Below are 19,537 nucleotides of genomic sequence, written 5' to 3'. Positions count from 1 at the left end.
TCTTCTATGACCAGAAAGCTTCAAACAGGTCTCAGGTCCCAATTCAGCAGAGGCATGGCTGAACTCAAGAGTTATACAGCATGGAAAGAAACCCTTCAGTCCAACTGAAGTAAGTGTTTTAAACAGTTAGACTCACCTTCGCAGAAGTTCTTTGCTCCTCCCTCGCAGCTCTCAGCAAATGGAGGCCCCGATGCCTGAAGTAAGTGTTTTAAACAGTTAGACTCACCTTCCCAGAAGTCCTTTGCTCCTCCCTTGCACCTCTCGACAAATGGGGCAAACAAGGTTAGGTTTAAGGTGGAAATGGGGGCAAAAGTTCTGTTTTTTTTCTGATACTGAGCTGTGCTTGAAGAAAAGCTCTCTTCAGTCATCACCAAAAAAACATAGTCAGGAGATAAAGAACTCAAAGTCAACTGAATATAACCCTTCAAAGCAGAGAAAGAAAAATGACTGACGTTATACTAATCCCAAGTTCTTTGCTCTGAAAAAAGGCCTTATATCTGATTTGCAGAGTAATGGAACAGTAAAGCCATTAGAGAAAAAGTATTGCATAAACCACTGGGACTAATAGCTGCTAAGTCCCCAGAACCTGACAGGTTACATTGTAGGGTCTGAAAGGAAACAGCAGGTTAGATAATGGTTCCATTGGTTATATTATTCCAAAATTCCCTGCAAGTAGGAAAGGCTGCAGTGGATTGGAAAAATGCAAATAGAATGCTCTTATTCAAAAATGGAGGGAGACAGAAACAAGGAAGTCAGTTAATTTAATTTGTCATTGGGAAATTGTTTGATTCCATTATGAAGCTGGACAGTTGAAATGTCAAAACTCAATCCATCAGAGTCAGCATGGTTTCATAAAGGGTAACTTGTGTTTGAGTAATTTACTCAAGTTCTTCAAAGATGTAACAGGAACCATGGACAATGAGGTCCCTTAGATATAGCATATCTGGACATCTAGGAGGCATTTGACAAGATGTCACATAAAAGGTTAATACAGAAGGTAAGATCACACAGCATTAGGAGTAACGTATTAGCTTGGACAGAGGATTAGCTAATGAATAGAAAGCACAGAGTCAAGAAAAATGGGCATTTTTCTAAACGGCAACAAATTCAGTTTTGGGGCCCAGCTCCTTACAATCTATATTAATGAATTGGATGCAGAGATAGGACGTACTCTGGCCAAATTTGCAGATGATACTGAAATAGCTGGGAAAATACATTTCAATACGAAATAAGAAACTTACAAATGGATATAGATAAATTAGGCAAATAGTCCAAAATTTGACAGGTGGAGTTTAGCATTGACAAGTATGAGTTTATCCATTTTACTCAGAAGAATAAAAAGGCAACTTATTATCTAAATGGAGAAAAAACTTCAAAATGCTTCAGTATAGAGGAATCTGGGTATCCTTGTGCATAAATTGCAGCAAGTTAATCTATAAGTACAGAAGGTAATAGAAGGGCAAATGGAATTTTGCCATTTCTTACTAAGGAAATAGAATACAAAAGTAGGGAAATATTGTTGCAATATTATACAGTATTGGTAAGACTGTATCAAGACTACTATGTGTAGTTTTGGTCCCTTTACTTGAGGAATGATGTAATTATATTGAAGGCAATTCAGAGAAGGATCATGAGATCCTTTACTTGCATGAAAGGGGTGTCTCACAAGGAAAGGTTGAGCAGTCTAGGTCTACATTCAGTAGAGTTTAGAAGAACGAGGGAAGATTTAATTTAGACATAGAACATGGTAAAGGGGATTGACAATATAGATATAGAGCAGATGATTCCCCTTTTGGGGCAATCTAGAGTGAGAAGTCATAGGTTTAGCGAGTATCATAAGGAGTGGCAAATTTAAAACAGAGGAGACATTACTTTCCTTAAAGGTCAGAGAATCTGTGGAATTCGTTACCTCAGCATGAGCTGGACACTGAATAAATTTAAAAAGGACGTCGACAGATTTTTAATTAGTACTAATTTAAAGGGTTATTGGAAATAGATAGGAAAGTTGAGGCTGCAATGAGACCAGCCATTATCATATTAAATAGCAGGGCAGACCCAAAAGGCTGAAATGAGTATGCCTGTTCCTAGTTCTCATGTTCTTATAGTGTCTTAGTGTCAGACAGTGCAGAAAAGGCCCTTTGGCCCATTAAGTCTACATTGACAATAACTATGACTTAAGGCACGCTAATCCCAATTTCCCGCACTTGTTCCATGTCCTTGAATGTTATGATATTTCAAGAGCTCATCCAAATATTTTTTAAAGTTTGTACTACTACTATTCCACTATCTTCCCAGGCAGCACAGTTTTCCACAACCGTGAGAGGAAAGGTTTATTCTCAAATCCTCTCTGAATCTTTTGCCCCTTACCTTAAAACTATGCCCCCTCATGATTGACCCTTTAATCAAGGGGAGCAACTGGTTCCCTCTCATCCTCTTCATACCCCTCACAAACGTATACACCTAAATCTCGTCTCCTGCTTAGCTTTCACTGCTCTGAGGAAAACAATGTAAGCCCTATATTCTAATACTCTTATGTTCATATAGAAGGCAAAGTAAATGAATCTTAAAACTTCAGAGCTGCACTTGTTCCATTGCTTACTGGACTAGGGTGCTGAACATTGCATTTGACATCCTGAAACAAAATAAATGGGTATGTTCGCACCCAGAAACATTCCTCAGCTGCTCTTGCTAAAAGTAAAGAAAGAAATTAACTCTATGTTGAAGTAGTATTTCATCTGCGACAAAACCAACACGTGGATTGGGTGAACAGCGGCAGTGGGGGATTTGAACCTTATTCTGGCTGAGGTCAATTCAGCACCTACCTCCTTGTTCTGACTGTAGTAAAATATCATAGCACTCTACCATGCCTAAGCAAATAATTGCCAAGGACCTATCTTCAAGGTAGACAAATAGGAGGCTGGAAGAACACAGCAAGCCAGACAACTGAAGAAGGGTTACAGCTGAATCGTTGATTTCTCCACCTCCTGATGCTGCCTGGCTTGTTGTGTTCTTCCAGCCTCTTGCTTGTCTACCTTGAATTCCAGCACCTGCAGTTTTTTTTTCAATCAAGGACATGTTTTCAGGCAGACAATCCAAGAAAGTGAAGATTCTTTTCTATCAAGTGTGGACAATCCATTTTATCAAATGTTTGTTTCTGATATTATTCAGAAACATAAATAAATTTGGCCATGGAGAGATGGTAATTTTGATGTAGAATATCTTTCAATTTTAATTGAATAAAAACTTGCCAGCAACTCAATGCAGAGGGCTCTGTCTTCTACCTTTGAGCCAGTTCTGTATCCAAATGGCTAGATATGTCTGAACTATATTCTAGAAATAATAAGGCTAGCAGTTTTCCAAATTAATCTATCAAATACAGGGACTTAGAGGGTCTGCACTGCAGCAGATTGGAAGCTGTTTGCACCATTCCATTTCATTTAAAGAACGAAGTTAATGCATTGAGTTGCTGGCAAGTTTTTATTCAATTAAAATTGAAAGACTTGTCCTTGATTGAAAAAAACAACTGCAGGTGCTGGAATTCAAGGTAGACAAGCAAGAGGCTGGAAGAACACAACAAGCCAGGCAGCATCAGGAGGTGGAGAAATCGACGATTCAGCTCTAACCCTTCTTCAGTTGTCTGGCTTGCTGTGTTCTTCCAGCCTCCTACTTGTCTACCTTGAAGATAGGTCCTTGGCAATTATTTGCTTAAGCATGGCAGAGTGCTGTGATATTTTACTACAGTCAGAACAAGGAGGTAGGTGCTGAATCGACCTCAGCCAGAATAAGGTTCAAATCCCCTACTGCCACTGTTCACCCAATCCACGTGTTGGTTATATCACAGATGAAATATTGCTTCAACATCGAATTAATTTCTTTCTTTACTGGAGGCCTGTGACCAGTGGAGTGCCACAAGGATTGGTGCGGGGCCCTCTACTTTTTGCATTTACATAAATGATTTGGATGCGAGCATAAGAGGTACAGTTAGTAAGTTTGCAGATGACACCAAAATTGGAGGTGTTGTGGACAGCAAAGAGGATTACCTCAGATTACAACAAGATCTTGACCAGATGGGCCAATGGGCTGAGAAGTGGTAGATGGAGTTTAATTCAGATAAATGCGAGGTGCTACATTTTGGGAAAGCAAATCTTAGCAGGACATATCCACTTAATGGTAAGGCCCTAGGGAGTGTTGCTGAACAAAGAGACCTTGGAGTGCAAGTTCATAGCTCCTTGAAAGTGGAGTCACAGGTAGATAGGATAGTGAAGAAGGCATTTAGTATGCTTTCCTTTATTGGTCAGAGTATTGAGGACAGGAGTTTGGGAGGTCATGTTGCAGCTGTACAGGACATTGGTTAGGCCACTGTTGGAATATTGTGTGCATTTCTGGTCTCCTTCCTATCAGAAAGATGTTGTGAAACTTGAAAGGATTCAGAAAAGATTTACAAGGATGTTGCCAGGGTTGGAGGATCTGAGCTACAGGGAGAGGTTGAACAGGCTGGGGCTGTTTTCCCTGGAGCGTTGGGCTGAGGGGTGACCTTATAGAGGTTTACAAAATTATGAGGGGCATGGATAGGATAAATAGACAAAGTCTTTTCCCTGGGGTCGGGGAGTCCAGAACTAGAGGGCATAGGTTTAGGGTGAGAGGGGAAAGATATAAAAGAGACTTAAGGGGCAACCTTTTCACGCAGAGGGTGGTACGTGTATGGAATGAGCTGCCTGAGAATGTGGTGGAGGATGGTACAATTGCAGCATTTAAGAGGCATTTGGATGGGTATATGAATAGGAAGGGTTTGGAGGGATATGGGCCGGGTGCTGGCAGGTGGGACTAGATTGGGTTGGGATATCTGGTCGGCGTGGACGGGTTGGACCGAAGGGTTTGTTTCCATGCTGTACATCTCTATGACTCTATACCTCAGGACATTAAGAAAGAAAAGTTATGCATTAAGTCTAATATTTGGATAAATTGCTAAAACACTTCAATATCAAACATAGAAAAAAAATTGCGATGTCAATATAAACCTGATAGATTTCATTGTTACTTTCTCTTTTTTCTATAAGAGCCTATTGAATTGTATTATAATGGAATTATCTAGAGAATCTCTACTTCTTCACTCTAGACAAGTCTTAAAAATATTTCTAGTCGCTGTAATGCAGCTCCTTCCTTTGCATTGCATAAAAATTCTTGTAGCTGTCAATAGTACTTTCTATATTTTAATCTAATACCCAACTTCAGATCTTTTCCTCCTGTGCCAAATCTGCTTCACTAACATGTTATGAACTAGACCAAAACCCCTCAAAATACATTAAGAAGATAACCTTGACCCTATTTATTCCTTATTTTAAAGGCAAGTGCAAGGCTTTGCAGTCCAGATGCAATTTGATTGGTCAAACTACCAGGCATGTAGCAAAACTTATTGTATTCATCCAAAATAGTTTAAATCCACCAAAAGAAAGAAGAAATTAGAATAACGCAACTCTATTAGAAAAATTAACAGAATAACACATAATTTAACCCCGAAACAGTAACTGTTCCAATATAGTAACAGCCCATAAATACATGCTTGGCAAAGGCAAATTCAGTAAAATCGATTATCTCACAGGCAATTCTCCAGTCCAGGAGGAAAAACATCAAATTGAAAATTCTGAGAAAGAGAGTAGCAGGTAGAGCTTCCAAACCCAGCTTAGGGCAGTGTATAGAGTTGGGAATTGGCTGCAGCTGACATTCCCTAAGGCAGCCATAACAGGGCTACTGTAGCCTTGCAGATTGGATCAAGCAGAAGAGCAGTTGGCGAGCAATCTCATTGTGCATGCAAGTGGACTAACAATCACTCTGTTTGAATAACTCTATTTTATCTTTACTTTTATTCAACAGCCACCTCACACAGTGGCTCCCACATTGCTCTTTACAACTGCGGAGCATTTATGTTTACCAGACAATTCACATTTTTTCTGGTCCCTACATAGAAAATTTCCTTCTGTCTTAAGATTCAACAAGCTTTTTCAGGGTCTTAAAAGCCAATTAATTGGAAGTGAGAGATTTTCTCATTTCCTCCCTCAGTTTGAAAACACCAGCGTATTCTGGAGGTTTCAGAATATTGAAAGGCTAATTGTCAGGGTTACTTTCAAAGTGTGGCCACACTCAACTTCATCTCCTTGAGTGTTTGAAAATCAAGCCCACCTAGCATAACATGTAGCAGTGACATGGCTACTGCTGCATGTTAAAAACAAAAAATTACATATAGCTGACAAATGTGCATACATGTGACTATTACATATGTATGTAACAGAAAATATATGATCATTTATTAGGTAAAAACAATAACTGCAGATGCTGGAAACCAAATACTGGATTAGTGGTGCTGGAAGAGCACAGCAGTTCGAATAAAGATGAAGGGCTTTTGCCCGAAACGTCGATTTCGCTGCTCGTTGGATGCTGCCTGAACTGCTGTGCTCTTCCAGCACCACTAATCCAGTATATGATCATTTATTGTTTAGTGGTATACAAGTTAGCTAACAGTCAGAATGATAAAGGGTATTCTTAATAAAAATACTTAACAAATTTTCACCATGGAGCATTCAAAATTTACACCACCATGTTAATGGCATTATGCTACTTTATTTCCTGTACCATTATGGCAGCAATCTGATCTGAGAAAAGGTTTTAATTTTAGAAATGGTCACAAACAAGCAATAAGGATTATATGACTAAAAATATGAGTGCTGGAAATCTGAAGCAAACACAGAGAATGCTGGAGAAACTCAATAGATCTGGCAGCATCTGCAGACAGAGAGGGAGAGTTAAGGTTTCAAGTTTGGTATGAGTCTTCTATGGACGTAAAATATTAACCCTGTTTCTCTCTCCAAAGATGCTGCCAAACCTGCTGAGTTTCTCCAGCAGTTGTTGTGTTGATTCAGGATTACTTGTCCAGTAAATTGTGTTCAATCAACTCAATGTCATTGAATTTTCTCTGTATCAGAAAAGGGTAGATCATGTGGTGTATGTGCTGTGGCACACATGTGGAATGATCCAAGTTAGGCAACAGCCTAGTAAGCCATCCTATTGACGAATGGGAAGCAGGCAGGAGAATGAGGTTGAGGATCAAATCAGCCATGATTGAATTGTGAAGCAGGCTCAATGGGCCAAGTGACCTAATTCTGCTCTAGTATCTTATGGTGTTACAATTTAAAATGTAAATTAGTCTCCATGATCATAAAAGAAAAATCATGAGCGAGGAATTTGTTGGATAATATAGCATCAAGTTGTTAATATGCTCTGGTAAAATTTCTTTGATTGTCTTTTCAACGAAAGCTTTAATTTGTTTAAAATAAACAATTAACCATTTGGTTAAAACCCATCAGCCAGTTCTATTTCGCTGAATATAAGGACAAATGAATAGAATGGTCTTAGTCCCAGCAGCACCAGGTTTGTGTGGTGGCTATTCCTTGCTAGGCCTGTGGACAGAACTCAAAGGAGAGATGGTTATGGGGGTTGGATTGAAGATAAATCTGGATATCAGTAGTGTTGCTGTCAGGGTCCTTTAAAGGGAAATAGGGGGAAATGAAGAATGTAGTTACGGGGCTTCCAGAAGGGATAGCCAAATATGATCTTGTGGAAAATGCTTTGTATTGCTGCAGGGTACCCCTAAAAGGAGATTTCCCCCACTTCACTGTCCAAAGTAAGCCACCAGCTGCAAAAGCTGTCACATTATACATCTGACACTGGCCTCCACCTGATGTGGGTAAAATAGAGGCAGGGCTGTGGTGGTTGTGGGAGTTGGGTTGGGGGGGGGGGGGGGGGGGTGGGGGCGGAATCAAGTGAAGGTTGGTGGTGGCATGAAAGAGCCATTATTCTTAAATATGTTAAGCAACATAGATAACAAAACACCTTGTTGAGTCAGAAATCTTGAATTATATTTACAATCCCAACTCTCAGCATGGCTATAATATCAAAGATTTATGTGTGGTCTGGGTTCTCACTTACTGACATTACTGCACATTACATACGCAAAGCTAACTAACTAAGACATTATGCTGTGACTCCAGGATACACTGAAAGTAATGAGTATTGAGATAAACCTTTTTATTAGAACATCTCACCACCTTGAATTTGAGAGTTGTGGGTGGGAGAATGGGAGAATACATATCAATGAGGTGGGATTATGTAGTAATAAAGATATTAATGTACTTAAGTACACACAAATAGGCTTCTAGTTGTGGGCGTGGATCTGACAAGGGACACTACCCACATCAGCCCTCACCCCACTCCTCGCACCTTCCCCTGCCATCACAAGAAGTGCAAAACCATGCCCACACCTCCTCCTCACCTCCGTCCAAGGCCCCAAAGGATCCTACCATATCAACAGACATTTACCTGTACCTCCACTCATGCCATTTACTGTATCCGTAACACCCGATGTGGTCTCCTCTACATCTGGGAGACAGGAAGCCTACTCGCAGAGTGCTTCAGAGAACATTTCTGGGACACTCGCACCAACCAACCACACTACGCCGTGGCTGAGTACTTCAACTCCCCCTCCCACTCCAACGTGCAGGTCCTGGGCCTCCTCCATCGCCAAACCCTAACCATCTGACACCTGGAAGAAGAACGCCTCACCTTCTGGCTTGGGATCCTGCAACCACACGGGATCAATGTGGATTTCACTAGTTTCCTCATTTTTTCTCTCCCCACCTTATCCCAGTCCCAAGCCTCCAACTTGGCACTGCCCTCTTGACCTGTCCATCGCCTTTCCCACCCTCCCCTCCGATCTATTACCTTCTCCCTCACCTTCATCTATCTCTTGCATTCTCAACTACTCACCCCCAGCCCCATCCCCCCTCCCATTTATCTGTCAGCCCCCCCGGCCAATAAGCCTCTTTCCTGATGAAGGGCTTATGCCCGAAACGTCAATTCTCCTGGTGATCAGATGCTGCCTGACCTGCTGTGCTTTTCCAGCATCACACTGTCAACATAGAATAAGAATAACTGATGTGAGGTGCATTCTTTTGTATTGTTACAACAAATGTTTTGATGCCATGCAACTGTCTTAAGGTACAAGTCTATCTGGTCTGGAACCTGCATCATAAAACAAAAGGCTCCAAAAAGTCCAAAGGCGAGTGGGCTACCAAAGGTGTCTACCACACACTGTACAATAGAAAACCGATTGTAACTAACAGATAGATGGTGTGCAGCCAACATGAGGCCCAATGCCTTCAAACTGGTAGTGAGGAGCAACAGTAAAACTTCACCCAGAATGAACTGTGTGAAAGCGAGCTGCACAGTTTCAAAGAGTTCAGATTAAAAAATGAATGAGAATCCTATGAGTGTCAATAACTGTGAACTGTTAACAAGGAGGATACAAGTGGACATGATAATGTTCATTTTCCATTGTTTGGCACATGGGCAGAAGGTAAAGTCAGACAATTGTAAGAGAAGTAACATGTACAAAATCAGGTTGAAAGTTGAACAACAGACAACTGGTGATGCAGGGAGATGGAAAGCAAAATTATTGCTGAAATAAAAACAATTGAAAGTATCTGGTTTCATATTTCTGGTAAGATCATAAAATGGATACCATGACAAATTCAATAAATGTGTCAGGTATAATATCTACAAGCTATTCAAACTTCGTTAGATGCTTGACACTGTAATTAATGTATTTCTAATATATACACAAGAATTATTGCAATGAACATGGAAGACATGGCCAAGACACCAAGTCAGGAATCCTAACATTGTCTGAAATGTGAATAAGCAGCTTGTTTGTGGAAATCTTTACTCCCTGAAATATCTGTGAAATGATTCAAAAGGCTAAATCATTAAAATGTCAGATGCATCAGAGGCAAATATAAGGGCTTGATAATGATTAAACTTCTTTGACCTGATTTTTTAAAATCCACGTACCAACAATGAGGTTTATCCTTGGATCTGAGAGAATGCACTATTATTAGGGAATAAATTGATGCAATAGGAACGTATGATGTCAGTTATATAGAACTTTAATTTTCTGTCATTGATTTTGGTTGGCAGAATTCATCACAGCTGTCACACCATTTTATATATAATCCTGATTATTTTGCTGTCATTCAAGTAGGAAGTAAATGTCATCAGACATTTAAATAGCAGTAATTATAGTAATGTACAAAATTACAAATGTCCAACATTAATAAAGAAGTTTTCCTCAAGTTTCTAGCTCCTAGTTTAAGGACAGTTTAGGTAAATAACATATTTTCACAGCAGGGATTTTGTCAGGGATCTTGTACACCAGGCAGGGAAATGCTGAGGAACCCTTGGCAGTTCTGTAGAAAGACTCAATCTACTCAAGTGCCCTTCAGATACTTGAATGGCAGTTTCTTTAGCAGGTTCCTTACTCAGAGTGTGCTAAGGGCATGGAATGCCCTGCCTGCTAATGTAGTTAACTCAGCCAAAATAGGGGCATTTAAGCTGCTCTTGGATAAGCATATGGATGATTATGGGATAGTGTAGGGGGATGGGCTTAGATTAGTTCACAGGTCGGCGCAACACTGAGGGCCGAAGGGGCTGTTCTGCGCTGTATGTTCTATGTTCTAATGGCTTTTGGTGGGCCTTTCCTCTGACCGAGGTCCACCAGAAATCCCACATGCAGGCAGCACTACTAGAGGCCCAGGATCATTATGGGGTCCCAGACCAAAGGAGAATGGGGATGGTTTGGAATCATAATGTTGGGTCTGTGGTGATGAGAGGGGGGAATGGCTGGGAAGGGAGATCAAAGGCAAGTGCAGGGTGTGGCTTTCAGTGATCAGCTTCTCCCAACCAATGTGAGACTGTGAACTGGACAAAGGTTGCCTGATAATGAGGGAATCACTCAGGAGCCACTGGAAGCCTGACAAAGTTCAGTGAGCAGACTCCTGGCAGCATGACAAAACTGTCTGGCTCTCATTTAACTCTGAGCCACCATTAAATTGAAGTGGGCTCAAGGATGATGATTAGGAGAAAGTAAGGACTGCAGATGCTGGAGATTAGAGTCAAAAAGTGTGACGCTGGAAAAGCACAGCAGGTCAGGCAGCATCTGAGCTGCAGGAGAATTGACCTTTTGTGCATAAGCCCTTCATCAGCCCTGACAAAGGGCTTATGCCCGAAACATCGACTCTCTTGCTCCTCAGATGCTGCCTGACCCGCTGTGTTTTTCCTGCATCACACTTTTTGACTCAAGGATAATGATGTCAACTGATGAGGCTAATTGACATCATACTGATGGTGGCTGGAAATCCTGTGGAACTCCAAGTTAATCAGAGAAGATTGATATGGGTGTTGTCCTCTGTTCACATGTGCCTCGTCACTGTTTTCTGGCAATGACACAATATGATCCACCCCAATGAGGCAGGGCCTGATTTTCTATCCTGCTCTATACATATTCTCTCCATAGAGATGAATTCATATTCTACAATTCTCTGGCAAAGTAGTTGGCACATTATCTGCCATCAGTTTGTTATGCATCTTATAAATACCTGCTGGATCATTTTTCTTTTGACAATTTCCTTTTTTGTCCCTTGAAAGCTCCGAGATAGATTTTTAATGTTCAATGAATGATGGTGTAGGTCATTGGCTGGCTGCCTGATGTATAATTTATTTATTTGATATTTGATGCTTGATTTATTTATTGTCATGTGTGGTAGCAGTGGGTGTTCAGTCTGTTTTGCCGGGACGAAGTTAAGGCTCGTTACCATAAAGTTAATAGGCTATTGATTACATATGAGATCAATGCAATTTCCTATGGCTTGGACCTGCTCTATATCATGCAGTTAAGGGGAATAAACCCATTAGTAGGCATTAGTCAAGAGTACCTCAATGTGGTAACTAGCCTTATTATTCTGGTGTAGCCGGGGACAATGCTCTGATTAATTCCATATAGAATAATTATGAACTAATTGTTTTTGGCCCCTTTAGTTTTACTTTTGAGTAAACCACTGAAGATATTTTCCATTAACCTGATCAGATCTGCTCTGACTCACCTCTGAGCCAGGTAATACTTGAAGCTGGACCTTCTAGCCCAGAGGTAGGGACACTTACACTTTAACCCTAATGGTCTGGAATATTATTTTTATTGTCTAAGAAAAGCCATAGAACAAAATACTCTAAAAACTCAGCTTATCTCCCCATGAATTCAACAATCCCACACTCTCAGTATCAAGCTGTGATCGAGCTGAGATATTGCATTAAACTTAGATGCTCATCGTCTATTCCACTTTTAGAAATCACATTGCTTCTTCAGCTGTTCAGCTAATTATTTGATAAAAGTTATATTTTTGGACAGGTTGGACTTTGTTTCATATTTATCCTGGGATTTTAATCTTAAATCTCACATTTCGTATTTAAAATATGAGTAATTCTGCATTTGACTGCATTTCAATTATGAAGGAGGAAAATTAGAAACAGTGATGATAATGGGAAGCATAATTTGCAAGTTAGAATAAATCTGTCTTAGGTTGTTGCTTAGCATTGATGATTAATTTAGGTTCCAGTCCATAATGAGTTGAAGAAATGGAACAACAGCATGAAAGTAGTCTCTTCTGTCACAACACCAGGTAAGAGTGTAGTTATAAAGTTGATTTTTGTGAGTTTCCTGTTGTTTAATCCAATGCAGTCTGTCTTTTCAAGTTTTGCTTTCTTTTGGTATCCATTGTATGTAATGTAACTAAACAATCAGCTTAGGCTGCAGACTTGTATATAGCCTGAGCATGTACGTTTGTAGCACAGAGAAAACCATCTTTACAACATTATTAAATAAATTCTTGTAGAATATTACACAGCATTCTGCAAGAAAAGAACATTACTCATTGGACTGTACATTCTATTTAATAAACTACCTTTAGTCCTTATGAATGTGTATTGGGAATTCTGCCTGAGCTTGAGGAAATTAAACCTTTGATAAAAGCTCACTGAGGTTTGTAAAATGCAACATCCAGAACTTTTTCTGCAAGTAAATGGATAATAACAATGCACCTGTAGAATTACTACATACAGCAGTCAGTAAAACCCTTTCTTCCATATTTTGAATTTAGTCTTTTGGAATAGATGTTTGCAAAAGATTTTGAGACAAAATAAGAATCATCATTTATACTGTACAGTATTGCACAAAATGATCCCAAAGCACTTCACAGCAACATTGAGACAACAAAAAAATGACACTGAGCCAACAGAGATAGAAGGACAAGTGACCAAAAGCTTGTAGAGGTTTTGAGAGAGAGAGAGAGAGAGAGAGAGAGAGGGAGAGAGAGAGGCAGGCATAATAGTTTAGAGATGGAATTGCAGAGCTCAAAGTCTAGGCTTAAGGCATGGCTACCAGTGGTTGGGAAAACAATAGGAGGATACACGAGAGACCAAGTTGGAGAACACAAATTACAAAGCGTATGAGATACAAAATTTGACTGGTTCTCAGAAATCTGTCAGAACATTTGAGGGTCACTTATTTTCTTCTAAATGGTCTGAAAACAAATTGGTAAATTTAGAAGTTGTAGCTATGGTTGCAATTAAAGCAAAATTATATATAAACCTACCAAGTATTGCCAGCACCATGGTACCTTTAAGAACTTCCATGGAGCCTGAGCAGACGAAATAGATGGCCTGCAATGCATCTCCCTGTCGGAGGAGGTATTCGCCTGGAGCACAGAAAGAAGTTTTGATGTGTAGAGAGAGAGACCTAAGGCAGCCACGGCTGGCAGAGGCAAACAGAGAAAGTTGTAGGATTTCCTTGTTCAAGTGCATAGTGATGTCTGACCTCAGCTCATCTGGAAAATCCTTTAAAAGCTATGGAAATGACAAGAGTTAATATGCATTGAAATAAATAATGACATAGCTGCCTGCAAAAGAACAGAGGAGGGTCTGAAATCCCCTCAGGAAAAAAAATCACAAGAATTAGTTAAATGTGTTAAATAGTAAAATCTAGTATATATCCACAATAATCACTGATATCAGCATTGTCGGTTGTCGTTTAGTTGAAATTAATTAATTGCATGAAGACATGATCATAGTTTTCAAAATAGTTTTAAGCTGAAATATCCATTAATGACTGCAAGAGATAATTAGGTGGAATTTAAATGAAACAAAATGCATTTCAGAATCTCCCCATGGAATCTCTCTTTGTTCCATCTATAATACAATTAACAGTATGGCAAAAATGCTAATGTAGTATTACAAAGATTCAATTAAAACTTTTTAACAAGTTCATAGACACAAAAATACATATGCTTCCACATCATAATGTGTCTCCTCAGACTGGTTAGATTAATTTTAAAGATATACATAAATACACATACATGGTGCAGACACTAACTAGATCAACCAGATAGATGAGAATTTTGTAAACTGATACAACCATGAGCTAAGCATTAAAAGTACTTATTGAACTGCAACACAAATATACAATTATCTTTTCAGCATAAGTGTTAAAAAACTGCAAATATCTCCTCTCAAAATGAGAGAGATTATCTCCACTGCTGTTGATTGCTATCCTATCAGTTTATTTTAAAATTTTCTCTTTGATTTTCTCACCAGGCTGATAGTGATTAATTTTGAGTGATGCACATTTGGCGTTGATGTTCTTTGGGGTGCCATCATCTCCCTGAGACAGTGCGCTTTGATGGTATGAAAGGCAGATTTATTATCACTTTCAACTGATAAAATAAGCAATAACAGGCAAATATATTTGTGCAAAAGAGAGAAAAGAAAGTAAAAATCAGCATTTGTACCATGCCTTATCTCATCTTAGGAAAACTCCAAAGTATTTCACTAATGAAATACCTTCAAAGTAACAGTCTCTGTTATGTAAGCAAAAATGACTTTATGGCATTAGCAACGATGATCCAGTGCAAGTGAGGATCATGTTAAAGCACCATGACAGGCTGATATAAGCAAACAGGTTTGGGATAATGCCAAAAATAAGAGTGAAGACCAATACACTTACAACTGGACAGTGCTCTGCTTATAGCAATAAAAACAAATTAAAAGAGATGAAAATGAATGGTTGGATTATTGGTCCAGATCTCCTGGTCTTGAGATCATTGAAGGCTAGGCATAAAGATCAAAATGTGTGTGAGGACCTGCACAAAGACTCCAAAACCCACCCCCACCCAGGTCTAAAAACCTCTCTCCTTACCCTCTTGTCTAACTATCCCTGACAACCTGACCACTCCTCCTGATCAAGCCTCTCATCACCAAACCAGCATTCACTTTTAATCTTGATTACCCCAATTGCCTAGCAATCCCCCGACCTGACTAGTTTCAACCTGACTACTCCATCTGACCCTACAATCCCATACCCACTTATCCACCTGTTGCCCCACTCACCTACCACTCCACTTATCTGCCACTTCATCCACCTGACATCTAACTTACTTACCCAACCACTCTACTCACTTTCCTCACCTATCATTTCCATCAGAACACTCTACCTATTCGCTCATTCACCAGATGTCCAGGACACATGCACTAAACAGCCCCACCACCCTGTGGCTGAACACTTTAACTCCTTCTCCCATTCCGCAAAGGACATGCAAGTCCTGGGACTCCTCCACCGCCAAACTCTCAGTGCCTGGAGGAAGAATGCCTCATTTTCCACCTTGGGACTCTTCAACAACACGGGATCAATGTAGATTTCACCAGTTTCTTCATATCCCCTCCCCCTGCCTTATCCCAGGGCCAAACGTCTAACTCGGTACCACCCTCTTGAACTCTCCTACCCGTCCAAGTTTCTTCCCACCTATCCGCTCTACCCTCTTTTCTGACCTATTACCATCATCTTCCCCTTCCATCTGCCAATCGCATTCCCAGTTATCTTCCCCCCCACACTGATGAAAGGCTTATGCTAAAAACGTTGATGCCCCTGCTCCTCGGATGCTGCCTGACTAGCTGTGCTTTTCCAGCACCACACTTTTCAACTCTGATCTCCAGCATCTGCAGTTCTCACTTTCTTCACACAGATGCTACAGAGCTGTGAAAAAGCCTCTCAAAAGATTATACGCTCCCTGTTGCTGTCAAAGATGATTCAAGGAATAACACACAGGGGACTGGTTGAATAATGTCATAAGCCACAAAAAGAAAGCTCAAGTCATTTATTCAGTCACACAGTTCTGAATAATATGTTACATTCTCGAACCTTTCTGTAGATTTGGAGTAATCCTTATTTTTGAAATAGATAGTGATTAAGCAGCTACGTGTCCTTAAATTTTCAGTTACATTTATATTGTCCGTGTGTGACACCAGTTTCTCTCCTGCCAGAATTGGAGCTACTGAGCTTTGGGCTATATTGTGCCATGTGTTGTGGGAGGGTGGAATGAGGTATCCTAAGATTATGACATGAGACCAGAATACTTTATTTGGGAGAAAACATGTGCTCTTTTGAGAAATTGAAAATCTTCCAGTGAAAACACCATTCTTCTCTTTACTAACTTGAAACTCAGCCTCCGATGCAGTGAACAGCTATAAATATTTTACATATTTATTAGGTGGTCTGATTGCTAATAACAGCATGTCTAATAACACAAAAATCTATTCTCACAGAAAGAAAAACTATGGAAAGAAATGGAGTCAGAGGGTCATAGAGTAATACAGCACGGAAACAGACCCTTCGGTCCAACTCGTCCATATTGACCAGATATCCTAAATTAATCTAGTCCCATTTACCAGTACTTGGCCCATATCCCTCTAAACCCTTTCTATTCACCCACCCATCCAGATGACTTTTAAATGTCTTAATTGTACCAGCATCCACCACTTCCTTTAGCAGCTCATTCCATACACATTTCCCTCCGCGTGAAAAGATTACCACTCAGGTCCTTTTTAAATCTTTTCCCTCTCACTTTAAATCTATTCCCTTTGGTTTTGGACACCCCTGACCCTGGGAAAAAGAACTCGGCTATTTACCCTTTCCATGCCTCTTATAATTTTATAAGCCTCTACACGGTTACCCCTCATCCTCTGACATTCCAGGGAAAATAGCCCCAGCCTGTTTGGCTTCTCCTACAACTCAAAACTTCCAGTCTTGGCGACATCCTTATAAACATTTTTTTCTGCACCCTCTCAAATTTAACAACATCCTTCCTGTAGAAGGGTCACCAGAATTGTATGCACTATTCCAAAAAGGGCTTAACCAATATTTTGTACAGCTGCAATGTGACATCCCAACCCCTATACTCAATGCATTGACCAATGAAGGCAAGCATACCAAATGCTTTCTTCACCACCTCCAATTTCAAGGAACTATGCATCTGCATTCCTTGGTCTCTATATTCAGCAACACTCCCCAGAAACTTACCATTAAGTGTATAAGTCTTGCCCTGGTTCGCCTTAGCAAAATGCAACACTTCACACTGATATAAGTCAAACTCCATCTGCCGCTCCTCGGCCCATTGGCCAATCTGATCGAGGTTCCATTGTATTCTGAGATAATCTTCTTCACTGTCCACTACACACCTATTTTGGTGTCATCTACAAACTTACTAACCATACCTCCTATGTTCACATCCAAATCATTTATATAAATAAGGAAAAGCAGTGAACCCAGCACCAGTGTTTGCACCACACTACTGGTCACAGGCCTTCAGTCCAAAAAGCAGCACAACCCTCTGTCTCTTACCTTCAAGCTAATCATATATCCAGTTGGTTAGCTCTCCGGATCCCATGTGATCTAACTTTACTAAAACTGAACTAATAGCATGAAAATGATATTTAGTGGAGGGACGGGAACAAAAGCAAAAACAGAATATTACCTAATACACCTGAAACCATAACTAATACTGAGGCTGTCCATCTTATTCAAAACATTGATGGTAGTAATCATGTATCCACAAACTGCTGGCGTTAAACATCAGAAGTAATCCTTTTATTTAAATTATGATCCACACATTAAAATTAAGTGCTTATTAGCGGAGGTAACCAATATCATTAAAAGAATAAATCAGAATCATTTTGCAAGTTGAAATTTACAGATATTAATTGGTAGAAGTCACCAAGTATTCACCCAGGCATTATATTGTAGGCGTATTTTCAATGGACTGATGACAGAAATGCACTGTACTATAACCATTCACTCAAAATTAGAGGGGAAATTTAGTTATGCTGCAGGCAGAAATGCTGGGTAGGACTACACTTAGTGTTGGAATTGGAATCTTGCTGCATTTGCTGTTGTATGTTTTGAAAGCTTGAAATAAATGAAAAAGGATTTAAACTGCTCATTGTATTGTTACCAGGAAGGCAAATTCAGCATTAATCATGAATCACTTTTTAAATTCACCCTAACATAACAAAATATTGGATCTGCTCATTGTTGAACACTACTCTCTGCTTATCAAAAATAAATTAAGGAAAGCTCATGCAATGTGATGCAGTTGTTCAATTTACTGAAATTGTCAGACATTATGTCTAAACGTATCTGCTACTGGACACAATAGACACTAGCCCTGAAGGTGTGCCCAAAGCAGGAGGCGGTTTTGCCCACAACTCATTCTCTGTTTATGTCAGTGTGAATGAACAGTTATCATGGATCCCAATTGGAGACCTGGCAGCTTGACCACTGATAGGACAGCAAGCTAGAAGCAGCAGTGTGAAGCCACCCTTGTAAGAAGGGAATTTGGGTCAGGGTTACAGGGGAGAGGTAAGCCCTAGTGAGGTGCAGAGAAGGTTTATTTGAAGGTGAAGGTTTGCACAGGAACAGCACTTGCAGCTGATGGCTCTACTTTGAGTCACAACTTGTCCAATTAGAAAGAACTACCCCAATGGCTGACAGGGTACGTTGGCAGGAATTACTGAGTGATCTTCCAGCATGGCAGAGAGCCTGCACCACTGTAAAACAAAGCAATGATAGTGGGAAGAGGTTCTTAAGTTGTCCTTAATGGGCCATTTAAAGAACTCAATATTTCTCTGAGTGAGAAGGCCATCCTCCACTTTACCTACTACTGATAAAATTCCAGGGTGTTGAGAAGATGGCAGACATTTCATTCCTTACCTTCCTTTCCCATTTACTGACCTCTCTACCTTCCAAAAGCCCCATTAAATGTGACCCAAGGAGTGGGCCAAGGGCAGACTCATGGAAAGAGGAGGAGAAAGGAAAGTGTTTGATTATTTTAATTTTTTTTTCTCTCTCCTTTGATATAAGCTGTGAGGTTTACATGTAGGGTTTTAATTGAAGAGTGAATAGCGTTGTGTACGAATTTCTGTTGGATATTAGATTGTTTGGAAACCAATAAGGTAAGTAATGGGCGGCCTCAATGGTTGATTCGATTGTCCTGGAATTTGTTTATTTTTCACAGCTTACAGAAACTGCCCTTAATGGAGGATTTATAGTTTCACTTTTGTGCATCAGTGAGGCAGTCCTATGAAGTCCTTGGAACAGGATGGGAGTCTGGAACAGTGTTTCAGAGAAGGGAGTGGTAGATAGAGTGAATTTGATTACAATGGAGTGAAGGGTTAGTGCTAGTCCCAGACCCAAAGTAATGGGATAAACAAAGTCCGGAAAACAATACTTGAAGTTCAGTAGAGTGAAACCTAGCTGTATGGGTGCTTCAGG

General features: G+C 40.1%; 1 protein-coding gene across 1 annotated transcript in view; it reads right to left on the bottom strand.

The window, feature by feature from the left end:
• Positions 1-19,537, bottom strand: part of kcnh8 (potassium voltage-gated channel, subfamily H (eag-related), member 8) — a 431,818-nt gene that overhangs the window by 98,650 nt on the left and 313,631 nt on the right. The window contains exon 10 of the mRNA XM_072575729.1: positions 13,533-13,782. Coding sequence (XP_072431830.1) covers positions 13,533-13,782 — 250 coding nt within the window. The remainder of the gene's footprint in view (positions 1-13,532; positions 13,783-19,537) is intronic.

The sequence above is a fragment of the Chiloscyllium punctatum genome, chromosome 8, assembly GCF_047496795.1.
Source record: "Chiloscyllium punctatum isolate Juve2018m chromosome 8, sChiPun1.3, whole genome shotgun sequence".
NCBI lineage: Eukaryota > Metazoa > Chordata > Chondrichthyes > Orectolobiformes > Hemiscylliidae > Chiloscyllium > Chiloscyllium punctatum.
This window is presented reverse-complemented; position numbering and strand designations above follow the sequence as displayed.